At 41.1% G+C, this 17,189-nt stretch overlaps 2 protein-coding genes across 2 annotated transcripts in view; both read right to left on the reverse strand.

The window, feature by feature from the left end:
- marchf8 (membrane-associated ring finger (C3HC4) 8) overlaps positions 1–17,189 on the reverse strand; it is a 115,150-nt gene that overhangs the window by 1,510 nt on the left and 96,451 nt on the right. The window contains exons 4-5 of the mRNA XM_010777711.1: positions 4,875–4,954; positions 3,568–4,503 (exon numbers count right to left, since the gene is read on the reverse strand). Of these exons, the coding sequence (XP_010776013.1) occupies positions 3,568–4,503; positions 4,875–4,954 (1,016 nt within the window). The remainder of the gene's footprint in view (positions 1–3,567; positions 4,504–4,874; positions 4,955–17,189) is intronic.
- The window catches only part of LOC104946341 (excitatory amino acid transporter 1-like), a 10,768-nt gene continuing 6,818 nt past the window's right edge, over positions 13,240–17,189 (reverse strand). Inside the window, exons 2-3 of the mRNA XM_010772156.1 lie at positions 16,094–16,241; positions 13,240–15,200 (exon numbers count right to left, since the gene is read on the reverse strand). Of these exons, the coding sequence (XP_010770458.1) occupies positions 14,993–15,200; positions 16,094–16,167 (282 nt within the window). The 5' untranslated portion in view covers positions 16,168–16,241 and the 3' untranslated portion in view covers positions 13,240–14,992. The remainder of the gene's footprint in view (positions 15,201–16,093; positions 16,242–17,189) is intronic.

Consider the following 17,189-nt stretch of genomic DNA (forward strand, 5'->3'; position numbering starts at 1 on the left):
CCCCCCAGGCGTTATAATGTCCGTCTTTTCACTGAATTGTCGTCTTGAAAAGGGTACTCACAACAATTCCGCAACAACTTCATCTTCACCTGTTGCACTTGTCNCTGAAAGAATACGCCCATTGGCTACAAATCAATATATGATTGGTTGATCAAACTGTCAGTCCAAATGTATGCTCTCATTCATTGCAACGGCCAGGGCATTCGATCAAGGATATAGAATACCTTGGTTGAAGGATATTCTACCCAGAGACCCAGAACAAGATCTGATTGGTTGCTTTCTTTTCTAACACAAAACCACTGAAATGCATGGTCAGAGAAGGACAAAAAAATCAACGTAACACTGTAATATTACAGATCAACAACACAGATACCATTCTCATTTATTCATTTTATATACATTTTATTTATATAATTAAATCGATTTTTTGTTTGTTTTATCTGAGTGATCCAGGGTATTCTCTGAATACCTTGAAGGCCCTGACGGTTCGCCACTGTGTTTGCCCCTGAGTGAGATGCAGAGAGAAGTTGCTCTTCTTTCTGGGAATAGATGGACAAAGGAGAAGAGAGCAGATTGGTTCGGATGGGTTTGTCCCGGTCAAGGGGGGATAAGAAGACATGAAGACACACATGCACACCCACACCCGCCACGCATGTTATTAAGAGAGCGAGCAAGATAGCATCTATTTCCAGATGACACTGATCTGGCCTAAGCGTTACAAGATTAAAGACAATGTGAAGAAGAAGAAGAGGATAAGAGCAGGTGGAGATCTATTGTCAAATAGTGGAGAGAGTGGAACGAGGACAGAGGGATTCACGGATTGAGGAAGCAAAATAAAGCTCTCATGGTGTTTTTCTATTGGTTATGGCTGTGAGTCTTTGTGATAATTTACATAGATCACAGATGATGAATTGCAGATTCTCTTCCCACACAAACTGGTGTGCACTCCTCTTTCAAAAAGCACAACAAAAGCCAGCCTGAGGACCAGGACTCTCTCACATCAAGGGTTGGTGCGTGCTGAAATGGGAAGATGTGAGAATCTTTTCTAATGTTGATATGGATTTTGATTTCAAATGTAGGAGGGAATAAGAACAGAAATATGCCTACACCTCCACATAAAGCCACAGTGGAAATAAAATGATCATGAGTGGAACAGGATAAGGGATCCTGAGTATGCTTCATGCAAGATGTCTGCTAGGTTGTCACTAAACTGCTTTAAAGATAAAAACCTTATAAATAGAGCACAGAAAAACTGCTTAATCATTTGAAGTGTACTTTATCTTTAATAGAGAGGAAAACAAGTTCGGCGACATAACTGCCCTGGCGAAGCATTCACTTTCTTCCTGTTCACTCTTGTCTATTTCCTGGTATTTCTCCTGTGGCATTTAGGCAATCTATTAACTCTTCACCTGCTCAATGTATCGCTTTAAACCCCCACCCCTTCAGCAACTCCTTGCTCTGCCCTTGTCCTGAAATGTTTATTCATTCAAAAATTAATTATGAACACCATCTGTTTCTTTGTGTTTCTGCTAAACAGATGTTCATGGGGCTTTTCAGGGGGCAGTGTGATATCTGAGGGGTTTTGTTCTCCTCTCCGTTCTCAGCCTGATTTCAGTCACATCTATTTAACTTCTGCACGGTGATCAGAGAAATACACATTTTAAGAGGCACCACCAGAGGAACCCATCTCCCCGTTTACTCTTCTCTGCTCTCTGCATGCCTTTAGAGGTCACTTGCCTCTCTCTCTGTGGTGAGGCTTACTTCAAAAGAGAATATTACATCTGCTGAGATTGCTGTATTGTTAAATGTAAAAGCTCGAAGTCAGCAGTGGAGTTATATGGAACTATGTTACTGTACCTGTTCTGTAAAATAACATTGTTCTGTCTGCCGCTCTACTAGTACATGCTTGAGGCCCAAAGAGGAAGACAATGCTAAAGAGCAGAGTGTGCAAGTCTTCAAACACTTAAAAGAAGAAGGATAGACGGAGCAAGAAGCAAGAGCTGTAGCAGATACAAAAGTGATTCGAAGCTGAGGAACGTAACACTGACTGCAATTCTTACTTTAAAGGTTGTCCATGTCTATCAAATGAATGGGGGGTTAAATGACACCTGGTTAATGTCCCTATGCTGATCAACAGATGTGTTAATTAACAGAGAAACATGTATGAATACAATTACTACAGTTGTGTATATATATATGTATAAATGCAATGCATGTTTTCAAAGTATTCTCCGAAGCCAGGAAATATAAAATGAGAAATGAAATGCATTCACAACGTTAGCGCGGGAACCGCCTACCTTTAAGTTTGCCTCAAATGTGACCTTTCTGATAAGGAAAGAGATAATGTCACTTCTTCAAAGGATTCCAATCATTACTTTCTGAAATGTCAATGTAAGAGCTATCTTATAATTCACATGGCATTCCTCTGTTCAAAACAACAGCCTGCGAGCACCCTGACAGCTCAGGCCAGGCTCTGAGCTCACGCCACCTGACAGAAAGCTCCCACGATGTGTGTTTGTGTGTGGGGTCAGAGACTGCCAGGCTATTTGAAGCCAATAATCTGTCTCCTGATCTCTGATCCTGCTCACCTTGCCAAATCTAAGCTCGTGTTTCTCTCTCTGCACACAGCTGACGTATGGGATGTATAATCTGGACTGAACAACGTGCACAGACCAAAGCGTAGAGGAAAAGAAGAAACTAATGTATAATTGACATTCTTCAAACAGTCATCAATCCATTTCTACAGCTGCAAGGTTAAGTATCGACAGACAGATGCTGTAACCCTGAGTGTCCAAACTGGATCTATGTAGGGCTCAATAGGTTTTTCTTGGCGACTTAGTGAGATCTACTGCTAACAGACTTCACGTGTAGAGAACAGGAAGGCATGACCTGGTCTGTAACACAAATATTCTTTACAATCTGTTCTTCCTTAAATAGCCTGGCCTATCAGATCGCACACAGACAGCTAAGTGAAAAAGACTGATCACGGCCGTGTTGACCTAATGAGACAGACTCCATGGGATCCACATTTATTGTGCTGCTTCTGTTACACTATTTATCAGAGGAACTAACACTCCTCTGACCCTCTATCTTTTTCTTAACATTGTCATTGCCCCCTATTCCCGCCTCTACTGCAAAGATGACAGCTTACGGGCAAAATCAATCGCACATTTTTGCCAGGCTATGTAAGAAACTTTAAAGTTTCATCGATCTCTTAACAGAGAAAAATGATTTTAAAAACAGCACAGTGAAGGACATGAGATAGTGGAATGAAATGGTATGAAATGAAATGAAGTCATATTTCTGCTATTAACACAAGATAGGCGTTGAATCAGGACAGCTTATGGTGTTGTAATGTGCATCGAGGTGTCAGCTCCACTCCAGACAGGGGTTATTGGTACAAATACTGCTGTGGTGTAGGATATTTGCTGGGTGGTTACACGACAGGATGAGAGGCTCTCCACTACGCCACAGGGCTCTGGGGTTCACTGCCACGGCACAGGGAGGATCTGGGCTCTACCAACAGGGAGGGTGGGTGTGGATTATACCATCCAGACAGTCACCCACCTGCACCAGTCTCCAGAAAGCGAATACGGTGACAGTGGCCCATTTCTCTCCGACAAGGGGGACGGGCAGCAGTCCAAGTCGCTGTCTGGGTCCATAAAACACAGGGGGGCTAGAAGAGAACCTGACCCATCCACGGTGACCATTAATGGGGCGCCCAGCTGGCATGTTCCCCTTGGAGCTAGGCTGTTCCGGTCCTCCTCAAATACATCGTCATCCCCCAGCAGATCCTCCACGTGGAACCCTAACTCACTGCCTTCCAGCGGGGAGGACTTGAAGTGGATGTGGGAGTCGTTGCTGCCCAGCTCGGAGCACTGCAGGCTGGCCGAGGTGGAGGATCGAGAGAAGGGAAGAAGGAGACGCAGGAAGTTGGCGCTCGGGGAGTGATGAGGGTGGAGGTGGTTGTTGGAAAGAGTAGGAGGAGGAGGAGGAGGAGGAGGAGGAGGGGCGATGGTGACCGGGTCATGTGGGGGACAGTTGATGGGAGGGACGCCCAACATGTATTTGTAGTTGTTTGTAAAGGAGGGGACGAGGTGGGGGTTCTGGTGTGTGGGGGCTGCAGCCAGCTTGCCGTTGAGTGTGTGTGCCCTTCGCTCCGCACCTGGTGGCATGGCAGGCTCTGGCTTGGTCTCAAGCTCCCCCTCGGAGCAGGTTCGGTCTATGAAGTGCAGCCCGCGACAAAGACTGTCCACACGTTGGCCCACGTCGTTCAGAGACATAGAGAACTTGAGCGAGCCGCTTGGGCGGTGGTTTGCGGAGGATGGGCGGAGCAGGGAGAGCCAGTCTCGTTGTTTGGCCTGTTTGGAGGCTGGTAGGGCGTCCGTGCAGAGGGTGGCCACGGAAATACCTTCTGAACCATGACAGCTTTTACCGTTTGAGTTCAACAGAACCACTGCAGTGTGCTTCTGACAGTCCTGATCCTGACTGCTGCTGTGCATGTGTGTTTATGAAAGAGGAACATGATTGAAGATGGTGGTGAGGACAGAAGGAAAAGGAATGACAAAAGACAAAAAAAGAGAAATGGAAAAGACATCATGCATTTGGAAACAAAGGAGCTTATACAAAAGGAAATAAAACGTTTTGTGGACTGACAACACTTGTGACCCATGTTTATATATAACCCAGGTTACACGAAAACAGGGCTACTTCAAAAAGTGTAATGGCTCAGGGGTAAAGGGAAAGCATCATCTACTGTTAAGGTTCTGCAGCAGCAATGGACTGAAAAATAGATAGATGTCTTGCCCTTGGGTGTTTATATCACTTTGGACACAAATGACTTCATTGGCAGTAAGAAATGAGGATGTTTGTACCTGCAGATGTCCTGGCTGGAAGGGGAAACTGATGTCCTCGAGAAACTGCATGGAGCGTTGACTGAAGTCGGGCTCCCTGCCTGTGGAACAAAACAAAGATATACCTAAATAAAAAACGCCTGAATGATTTCGGAGACAGGATCAGATCAAATTGCCTGTGTTCACTGGAGAGAAATGATCAGTGTGCGAATATGAAGTTTACAGAGAGAGTAAAAGTGTGCCACGCCCTGATGCAAAGGATGATAAAACACAAATCTGGCAGTGAATCCGTCTGATTAAAGTAGTGCCAGGCTAAATGTGTCCCAGTGTGTCTCAGAGCAGGCGAAACACCAGGCTGCTGGGGAGCAACGCGCTCAAGAGACAGACAGCGAGACAGAAGCAGAGTTATGAAGAATGAGGAGCTGAGAGAGGCACAGCTGGAGGACATGAGGCTGTGGACTCATTCAGCATCCAGAGGGGTTTTAAACAGATGCTCCTGCAGGTACAAGGATGTTATACACCCTTGGCATTATCGAGTGTAGCTTTCACTTCTAAAGCTGGTAAAATGAGTGACTACTGGAAGGTTTTGGGCAAAGTGAGGCAAGCTGTTCCCCCTCTGCTCGTACTATTCAGGTTCTGCTATTTACCAAATAAGTGTTGTATCTTTCTCCCCTTACTTTCAACAAGAAAATAAAAACCAAGCATATTATACAAAGTGTTAGGACAATTTATCCAATGACAGCATACAGAGTGTGTACGGTGGGACGGTAAAGAATGGTAGCAGATGGTGTTTGGGTTTCTAACGTAAAGACACGGGAGGCCGGGTCATTTCAATAAGGAACTAATTACCTATTGATTTCATTTCACACTAAGGGGACATTTATAGCTCATGGCCTGACACCAATCCATAGAAAATCCATCGTCCACGATATGCCCTTTGGCCTGTTTCTCTGAGCGCAGCTTTAACCATCTTTTTTCACACCAACATCCTCCACACTTTTTTTTTTATTGTCTTTCTTTAAATAGTTCATTGAGGGTTTCTTTTGATTTTCCGATTTTAATAGTTGACATTCAAGGCTGCTGTTTGGGGCTGCTTCAGGCGTCTGGAGTATAAAATGAAAAGACAGCTCTAAGAAGTGTGTGAGGAACAAAAAGATTAGATCAAAGCAATAAAACATTATAATAGCAACCAGCACTATATTTAACCGCATGCTGCTTCAGCTCTACACCTTCTAAAAAGAGGGACACATGCAGAGTTCAAGCATCATTTGACTGAAATCTGAGTGTACATTGATTAAAAGTAGATCATGTTTACACTGACAACATTGAAAAGTACCTTTATTATTCCTTATCTTTATTCTTACTGGGTAAATATCCCAGAGCTGCCTTGCCTCTGTTAATCATTTGTGTTGAACTGAATGGCAGATTGATTCTGGCTCAAACAGCAGAGATTATAACAGAGTGGAGATAATAATGATTAACTTCTTAACGGCCTGCACCAGTTCAGACATCTGCTCTCTCATAACTGCCCTCTCTTATGACAAGGACCTTTGATGAGGGAATGAGCACCAAAACACTGCGGGAGATGATTTCTCAACAAGTGCTGGAAATGTGTGTCAAGTGGTCATATTTTACTTTAGAAACTGTAAACGATTATTTTCAGTTGATCTAATCAGTCCTTGTTTAATTTGGCTCTGTTGTGCTAATTAGATGTAATCGTGGCTCATATCATGTTCCCCCTGTAATTAACTGTTTATCGTGCTTGGAAACAGTCTCTCCAGTCTTTATCATAACTTTTTATTTAACCTCTCTCCGGTAGCATTCCCACTCGCTTCAGCCTAGGGCTGCTCGATTATGGCAAAAATCATAATCTCGATTATTTGGGTCAATAATTGATATCACGATTATTAAAAACGATTATCCATTTACTTTGAAAACATCAAATTATTGACCCAAATAATCGAGATTATGATTTTTGCCATAATCGAGCAGCNCGTCTGACTAGCCGCTAGCTGAAGCTTGGTTGCTAGGTTACTAGCTGGGTGTTCTCCGATAAGGGGCCGGAGGAAACAAAGTTAGTGATTACTGGTTGATTTATTTCAATACAAATTGTTGGGGGGAACTGAAAGGCTATTACCGTATTGGTTACTTTGAAGCCCGGACATTTTCCCCAAAACACATTTTAGACGTGATCGCAACACAGAAGTACCTTTCAAATCCGATCATTTTTAAGACCTTCTAAATCGTATTTAAGACCTTTCTTATTTTTTTGGTCATATTTAAGACCTTTTTAAGGCCTTGAATTCAGATTATCAAATTTAAGACTTTTTAAGACCCCGCGGGAACCCTGTATTTATCTTCATACTTTTCTCCCTGAAGATGCCAGGGTTCCTGGCCAGCATGGTCTGCAGCAGCAGTGGTGCATCTCCCTCTGGCTCGTCGCTGCCCAGGTTGTCCTTCAGCTCTCTGAAAGCACACGTGAAAAAGTTCAGTCACATCATAAAGCTATGAGAGTAACACAAGTTGGGAGCATAATTCAAAGTAATAGATACAGACAATGATGAACTATGTTTAAAATCTAAAATATGTATGAATGCAAATATTTACGACAAAAATATATAAATAAAGTTACAATGTTGTCATATTTACACAGGTTCCCTTATAAACTCACATGTACTCTGTGGAGACCTGGTTGAGGCCATGGGCTAGCTGGGAGGCCAGGTTCTCATCCCGACAGCCCAGTAGGCAGGTAACTTCCTCCGCGATCCTCCCATTGTATAGCAGGCTTTTAGTGGTAGTGGCCGGGAGAGGGGAAGGGAGGGGCAGCTGGTTCAACACTGAGGCGAGAAGAGAGATGATGGACAGGACAGAGGTTGGGAGAAAAAAAATTGTGACAGGGTGAGAAAAAAGGCATAAGCAATATAGAAAACATGATTATAGAAAGGTAGAGAAGAGAAGAAGGAAGACTATGCTAAGAGAAATATGCTACTCAGGTTATCATAATTGCAAATTTCAATCTGTTCAATATTTAACTTTGGCATTTGAAATTGGAAGCAGAGATACAACCTAATGTGTGACAGTGTATTTGGAGCACGGCTGTGTGTCACTCACAGTCTGTGAGGCTAGCGATCCCAGCGAGAGTGGTGATGGGAACATGAGGCATATCCCCATTCATGCTGAAGGTGGGGGTGGGGGGGTGTGCTGATACACAGGTAGATCAGGGGGCCGATGGACGACTCCCGTCCTCACATCTCCTGACTCCTAAAAGAGGAAGGTTAGTCAGGGAGAGAGAAAGAAGAAAAACAGCATGAGTGATGGACATGAGAAGGAATAACAAAAATGAAAACAACTAGTGTGGGTAAAAATTAACAACTGCAACCAAAATAATGTACCAATAGTATTAAAACAGATATATTTGGATCAAATGCAGTAAGTGAATTAATATTTGCTTTATACATTTATATGTCTGCCCCAATGCTGAGATTATGTTTTGTGAGGGAAAGGTGCCGGCTGCATCATCTTTAGACCGCCATGGATCTCACCATTTTACTGTTATATCTTCTATATGATTATGTAAATAAGGTACTGCTTAGATCCCAGGATCAGGAATGTAATGCCAGTACAATGAATGCAGGTTAAGTGTCTTGATCAAGAAATGTTCGACAAATACAAAAGCACTGACAGATCAACAATATAATATTCAAGTGTTCTTACACCTTGATTGATGTTTATTATTAATAATTTAAATATGTTAGATTACATTTCAAATATCTTAGTGGCTTCCAGCAACATGGAAACAAATGTATTCTCTATATTGAACATACAATGTAAAACATGTGTATGACAACACTGTCTGGCGTTTTACAAAAGAAAGAGGCTTTGAGGGGGGGGACTATAGTCACGTATAATACTGGGTTTTGAATAACAGTGATCATGTACGCCACTGAATGAGCCTTTATATTCTGATGGTTGGTGGTTATACAGCAGATCCTATGCCGTGTGTGTAATACGTTCTTCTATTTTCCACACTTAATTGTGCTACTATTGTGAAACTGATTAAGAAGGCCACTGTATATTTTTTTTTTAGTAACTATCACAGGAGTCTGTTCCCTTTCACTAATTTCACACCAGGGCTCTTCATTCTCTGCTTTTAATGACATTTCTACAAATTAGGACCCTTAGTTCCATGTCATTTGTCATTAACCCCTTTGCTTTGAAGGTGTCCATGACCTCTCAAGTAAGAGGGCACAGGAGTTTAAAGAGGAGCAGAGTGAAAAGCAAGCTGCAATTTTCAGAAATAACCTTTTCAGCATTCTGCATCATTTAAGAGCATTACGATTGTTGATAATGACAAGTCAATTAAATGGCTCACACCAATATAATAATACCTTTTTGAAGAATTTTTAGCTTGGATGGACTCAGTGACATTTCAGATTAAAAAAGTCCTACTCCTTCAATCTGTTGAAAGGAGAAAAACATGGCTCTGCGTGAGACTTTGTGACATAAAACCGCATTATTTCTCTTGATAGAAGATAATATGTTTGGTCTGTAGCAGTTAACTATAACCTTAACAACAACAACAATGCATGACAAATACAGTATAGCAGTTTTGACTGTCACACAAGCATATTATGTTTGCAATGATCCTGTCATTACTGTTACACAATCTTTAAACCTAAAATGCAAAACTATGCAGCTCTGTAGACCTTTTGGAAATGTATTTATCTAATTGAACATGTTTTCACAGTAACTTATCTAATGACACCTACATGTGTAAAGACAATCTTAGGTCAAATAGGAAACACGTGCAGCCGATCCTGCATCACCTTACTGTTACAACTATTCAACAGATGGATATTGTAAACATTACATTAGCTAGCTGTAGCATTAGCATGCCCAGGCTGTGGCTCTTCCTCAGCACGCAGGGGCTTGGCTGACAGCTGTGAGACTGACAGGCAGGAGGCAGCACAAAGGAACAGATGCACTGTGGTGGTGGCGGCAGCAGTGGGGGGCTCATCCTCCAGCAGCCGACAGCCCCCGTACACATTCTGCAAACTAGCTAACTGCAGAAAGCAGCCACACTGTATTTGTTGTTGCCAAAAACAAGCATGTACACGATTCAAACAACATGAACATGACTGCCAGGCTCCGATAGTGTAATAACTATAGCTGTGAAAACGTAGTTTGGTCTCAGTCTGTGGTCACTCAAAACAATTCCAAACAGTATAGCAACTAAAACCAACATAAGCCCTGCCAAAGATTCCAGCAAGCCAAAGTACAACTTTGAGAGTCAAATAACACAAAATAATGAAAACACAGGGATTAGCTAACGTATAGTTGGAGGTAGCATACGTTACTCTGTTTATATTAGTTAGCTCAAATGTCAGCTGCAGCCCGCTACTTGTGAACACAACCATTAACGTTGAACTGCAAATAAGTTGACTGCCTGCAGCTTTCCTGCGACTCGTGAAGCTAGGTCTACTACTCTAACCATAAAAGCAAAGATCACTGATGCTAGCTGCCAAAAATGCTAACAACAACAGTCCTTTTTTTAATGGCTAGCTAGTTATGCTAACTAGCTCAAAGTGTTGTTGGTTAGCTTTTATTGATGTTCCCCGTTCAAATAAACGCTCTGCATTTCAAATTGTACAAGGAAGCGCTTGTCGGGGTTGATGAATTGTTGTCAATTTCCCATAGGTTTTGAAAAAAAATGCGTTGTGTTAGTGCGAGTACATGAAAAAAAGCAACGGCACGGAACATAATTCCTCGGCAACGGTAGGCAACGGCCCAATCCTCGGGCTCGACAAATGACATCCAGTTGAGGCCGTGCGCCTTGGCGGAGCAAAAACACACCTAGCTAGCTCGGCTAGTTCGCTAGCTTCCGTTACCTCCCGGTCAACGATTAACGACGCCGTAGGTGGTCTTCCAACACAACGTGTATTACATAATGCTATTATTTATAAAATGTGTTTTTAAAAGTTTGTTGCATGGTTGTAAATGCGTGACTTTATTTACCTTTAGATGTTGCGTTCAAAGGGAGGGGAATGTTTTAGCTTGTGTCCGTATCTCTAGCTCCCCCTTTCTTCTCTCTCGGCTCCTCCAGAAGGAACTCGATTGGCTGCCAGCTAGCTGGTTAGCTAGCTTGCTAGCTATCAACAATAATCCGGGTCGGGCTGATTCGTGCTTTTTCCGCCTCTCAAGGGTGAACGTCTCCGCGTACATTCATGAGGAAACATTCGTTCTTCGGAGTTTCAGTCGGTCTGTTCCGCCTTACTCAATGAGTGCAGCCAATTTCGACAGTAAATGAGAAATATGACGATTGTTGCGATCATCAAGAGGCTCTCGTCTCGTAGAACAAAATGCCGACCGGAAGTTCTGCCGTCTGACTGACCAAAGTACTCAGGAGTGACTCCCTCCATCGGCGCCAAACAAAATGCCATGCAGCGTTTCGTGTTTGAGCCGCTAGACACCGCTGTAGGACTACGCTAGCGACGTCGTCTGGTGTTCAATGTATGCTCATTCTTTATCATTATCAACAGATGGTTTTATATAAAGACCGTAGCTCAAGGCAAAATTATAGAATTTTTTCTAATTACATTTTGTGTAGGCCTATTATAGCATATTAGCAACATTTCACTTTCTAAAAGTAAGATATTAGGTAAAACTATTTTTTTATATCACCTTCATGTATCAGTGACTTTCTGAGACTGTTCCTAATCTATGAAGTGGAGTGGTACACTACGAAACATGTGTTGTTATGCTTTTCTTCTAAGGTTTGTTTTTAAATCTCTTTTATGATTTAAAATATTAACCACTTAACCCATGGTACACTGTAAAATGTAATTATTTGTTTGGTTACTGCACCTGTTTTAAAATAGAGGAATTAAAAAACTTTAACTTATCTGGTGGCCTAAATTTACTTTAAAACTGCTAATTAAATAGAATATATACATATATTTTCTGTCAATAAAACTGGCCATGAAATTACCCAAAACATCTACATCAAACTGTTTAATCTTTAATGCGTTATAGCTTACTAATATTTTTTATGTTAGATATTATTTAAAATATAGTACACACTCCACTCAGAAATAATGCAAGGCCATGCATTACAATTGTATTAAGCTAAGTAACCAGTAACTTGCTGTCTTATAAATGTGGTGGAGCTTAACACACACAGGGCAGCTATTATATCAAATTGAATTATTGTCCAAATGCTTGCACAATTACACACTCATCTTGCAGAATGATTCATATAACATCATTAAGGAATAATTTACATATATTGGGAAATACAAATTAAATCAAAGGATAGAGGAGAATTTACACATAAAATTAAGGGACTTGCATGTACATTTATAACATATCTCAAAATGTGCCAACAGCAAGATACATTGTGTTGATGTGTAAAACATGACACAAGTGCCTTAGTCTGCCCAATGTGAAAGAGATATCCTGACTTTTTTTTAGGAAATCAAATCACTGTTTGACCTCAAGGGGTCAGCATCAACCTTTGGTAAATATGACAATTACAGTATTCTTAGAAATATTGATGTGTTGTTGAAGGAAACTGTAGAGAAATAATACTGGTTTGAAGTTCTAGCCAGGAAGTTCAAGGTTGGTTGAGGTCAATGAAAACCACTTGCCCCTCCAGTACCAACAACCACGAATAACCCTTAACAAGATACAGCCTCCATCTTCTATACTCACTAATCTGTTCAGTATCTGTTCCATACCTCGGGACAGCTCGTATGCATGCTGCTGATTAACAGGCAGTTATTGCCTCAACAAGAATGTCCAAACTATTTAGGTGAAGACAAGTCAATTATGTGTACAGCCCAATATCACAAATTGTAAAATTACCTTAGGGAGTTTGACAATCAGTACAACACCCTCCGTATTTAGACCCTTGATTCCTAAAAACTCTCCAAAAACTTTAACGGGATAAAAAAGTAAGAAACCTCAAAATAGCAACAGAGGATGGTTGGACACACATGCAATAGATGAGTACAATAAACCAACAAAATAGGATAAAAGAATGGACAACGATGACAACATTTTAGAAATGTTTTTAACATTGCATCCTCCCGGATTACCTAGATTCTAGCTAATCCGGGAGGATGCCAAACAACGATTAAATAAGAATTTTAAACATCAAATACATATAATCATTGAAACATAAACGAAGGCTGATTTTAGAATCCACACGTATTTCAGATAACTATTATAATAATGAAAAAGATACAAAAACTGATTACAAATTTTATTGATAAAAATCCATGCAAGACAGAACTACAAATATTGTTCAAATGTGTGTGTGTGTTGTGTGCGTTTGTGTGTGTGTGTGTGTGTGTGTGTGTGTGTGTGTGTGTGTGTGTGTGTGTGTGTGTGTGTGTGTGTGTGTGTGTGTGTGTGTGTGTGTGTGTGTGTGTGTGTGTGTGTGTGTGTGTTTGCAGGTACATATGAATTCATGTGTGAAACATTCATATCAAAAGAGACACCAGCTACTGTAAACAAAGGAACTATTTCATTTCCTCAAGTTCGTACAGGTAACATAACAATTGGTCCTTTAAATCAGCCAGTTTTGCATTTGTAAAAGGAACTAGAGGGATTGTTAGTTTTGATCTTTAGGCAATAGCATTGTAATAACATCTTTACATACAAAATCCTCAAAGAACCTTTTACAATTTAAATCTACAATTAATGTACATGTTTATCTACATTTCTCTATACAAGCACAGTATATTCAAAATAATCTTCTATACAAAGCAAAGATTATATAAATGTTGCATTTTTTATGTATATACTTAATATTTTCAAGTAAGCCTAAATGTTAGATACAAAAAGATTAGAAAATAACTCAAATGTGTTACTTTACAACATGCGTTGATATTTAATCAAATGGAATAAAACATTAGATTTAGTTATCTAAAGAGACTGATTTGAGAAAAAAAGTATTAGAAAATTATATATTCAGCCTACTGAATACCTGGTTTACTAATTTAATACAAAACAATAGTTCGTACTGACATGTGAATGTTTCAACCCAATCATTTTGAGTTAAATCCCCTATAGGGCAAACTCACAATCAAAATTATGATTTCAATAATACAAAAATCACTATTTTCCTTTTTTAGCAGTACTGTTAATGTACGGGTTAGCAATATTTTTTCCGGGCATGGGCAGGTATGATTTGATGAAACTACCCACATTTGAAAATAATATTTGGTGTTTTTTTTTTTTTGGTTGATATCTTGATATTATTACAGTTTACATTTTAAGTTGATCAAATGTACAGGTAAAAACACGGCTGAGTGATTTTGGTTTGCCTGTCTTTATGATTGAAATGATTGGTTTGAGCAGTATGTGTCACAAAAAGGGGTTAGATAGTTGCCAAAATATTCTGAAAAGTGTAGCACTTCCTGTGTTGGACAGGTATGTGTGTTTTAGGATAAATTACAGTAGGCCTACATAATCCCTCCACCAAATCGTAGAAAATAAAGCCACTAATGTCCATACAGAAGTTTGCAAATAAGCAGCCCTTTTCCCCAAAAAAGTGGACATGGTCCTCCTATATGTGCATGGTATCAAACACTTTTCCCATGAGTCTCCAAACAGATTTTTCACAACCATTTCACCTACATACATCACCACTCAAACAAAAGAAAAGCAACCATTTTAAAGCCAGAAAAAGTCAAGTTTGGGCAGTAATCTGCTGTGGTGTTAAGACTCACAGCAGTACTGGCCTCTAGTGGGGGAGATCAGTCGTCACAGTTCTGAGAGGAGCTGGATATGGCGTGCAGGCCACAGAGCAACAAGGCTAAGCTAAAGAGTAATTCATTATTGCCGTAATAGTAAATAGCTGCCACCCTATGGCAGAAACACATAGTACTCTTAGGAAACATCATAATACAAACTTTTAGAAAAAACAAAGCAACAGTGAACCATCTGTCTCGGAAGCTCACACACATAAGTATAACTCATCTTGGTTGAAATATATTCTAGCTGTAGATCAATTTAATTTGGTCCCTCCACACTTGAGAGACAAAGGTATTAAAATTAAGTAGGGCTTAGTTTGAGAACGTGGTTCAATGCAGTGCAATTGTTTTCCTAAGAATGTAAGCAGCCTGAACAACAATCTACATCTTGGTCTCGCTGTCAGCAGGTCTCTCATTCTCATACTCATTCTCCTGGCAGATTAGCTGGTACGGCTTCTTGTCTGCCTCCTCCACCACCGAGTTTCCCACCTCAGGGTCCTTCTTCTGCAACTCGTGGCGAGACAGGTGCTCCACTATACCTGCACCAATGGAGTCTCCAAGGACATTGGTCATGGTGCGCAGTCGGTCTCTGAGGAAAGATAGTGAACAGGTGAGGACAGGTGGCAGGGAGAAGACAAGAAACGACAAGATGAAACAAGATGAACCATGTCATAACAAGATGAAACGAGACACAACAAGATGAAACGGGACTCACAACACAAAACAAGTTAGAACAAGACACAAACACATGAAACAAGACAACATGAAACAAAAAGAAGACAAAAATGACATGACAAGGGAAGACAAAACGACGAAGAAAGACAATCAGTATGAATTTATTTTGGATGTAGAAAATTAAATCTACATGTGTCTGTAAATGTGTGTGAACCAAAAATGATGATGAGTCAACTGAATGGTTTTAATCGCTCCAGGCAATCTTGAAACCACATGAAGCACACAGGCGGTGGATAAGAGGAGAAGGCTTTGCACTGGGTTTGGACCCCGACTGAATAAAAACAGATGGATAGGGGGACGAGGAATGTGATGGGAGTGTCCCTGCAAGCTCTCCTATAATCCATAGTGCAGAGCACACCAATTTGATCCCTATTTACCCCCTAAAATCCCCCTGGGAGGAGTTTAATTGAACTCATACTGCATAATTCTTGAACTACTGTAACATAACAGAGTTTTGCAATCACACTGCTCATGTGCAATATGAACATTGTATTATGTATTATTGTTTTTACTGGCTTCTAGTCCACTTGCCTTTATATTGCCTTCCCTGTACCTTTGCTGTTACCCTGTGAATCCCCTCGCTATGGGAGGGATAATGGATTTCATATTCCTGATGTTACCTCAACCCTCTTAACTAACTTATCTTATATGAATAGCATTTACCAGTTTCTATAAAATGCTAACCAAATGTTTGTTTTGTGTGTTCATTTTCGTTGGATGCTCTGCCTCTATATATCAGACACTTACAAGAACCAATCAACAGCGATGATAAGCGAGATGTCATCAGTGGGAAGGCCTACAGACGTTAGCACTATCACCATGGTGACCAGTCCTGCCTGAGGGATTCCAGCTGCTCCGATACTGGCTGCTGTGGCTGTGATACTGTTGGGAAAAAGTGCAACATTTTTTTTAAATTGTCATTCATTTTCAGTGAAACTTTAAAAGACAGGTCCCTTTATTGAACTCCAACCCCTCCTTGGTAATATGATTAAAGAGGGTCACTTGTAATTCATTCATTTGGCTGAAATACTATATGCCATCAAGCCCTGGTCAAAAAGCTGCAACATTACATTACATTGCATTGCATTTAGCTGACGCTTTTATCCAAAGCGAGTGCGACTTACAATAAGTGCATTCGACCAAGAAGATACAAACTTGAAGAAAGCAGAATAATATAGGTACATCAGGTTTCATAGAGCCAAAACATTTCAAGTGCTACTTAACTGGCTTTAGATAAACCAGTCCTTTATTAGTATATAGTGCTTTGTTAGTAATTCTATCGCTCGAAGGGGAGTCGAAAGAGATGAGTTTTCAGTCTGCGCCGGAAGATGTGTATGCTTTCTGCTGTCCTGATGTCAATGGGGAGCTCATTCCTGGAGAGGATTCCACTGCCCTCTTCTCAGAGCTGGTCCAAATTCCTGGAGTGGATCCCACTGCCCTCTGCTCAGAGCTGGCCCAAATACCTGGAGTGGATTCCACTGCCCTCTGCTCAGAGCTGGCCCAAATACCTGGAGTGGATTCCACTGCCCTCTGCTCAGAGCTGGCCCAAATACCTGGAGTGGATTCCACTGCCCTCTGCTCAGAGCTGGCCCAAATACCTGGAGTGGATTCCACCGCCCTCAACCACCAAAAACCGATAATAACACACTTCCTTCCACCTCCTCTCCGCTCCTCCCCCCCATCTCACATTCCTCCCCGCACTGTCACAATGGACAACCTCTCACCTCTTCAGCCTGTGACCATACCACGCCCCTCCCACTCAACTAATATTGCCCTCCTTAACATCCGATCACTCAACAAGAAAGCCCTCATCCTCCATGAACTAATCTTGGAAAAATCCCTT

This window comes from Notothenia coriiceps, unplaced genomic scaffold (genome assembly GCF_000735185.1).
Source record: "Notothenia coriiceps isolate Sejong01 unplaced genomic scaffold, NC01 NC01_scaffold00000339, whole genome shotgun sequence".
NCBI lineage: Eukaryota > Metazoa > Chordata > Actinopteri > Perciformes > Nototheniidae > Notothenia > Notothenia coriiceps.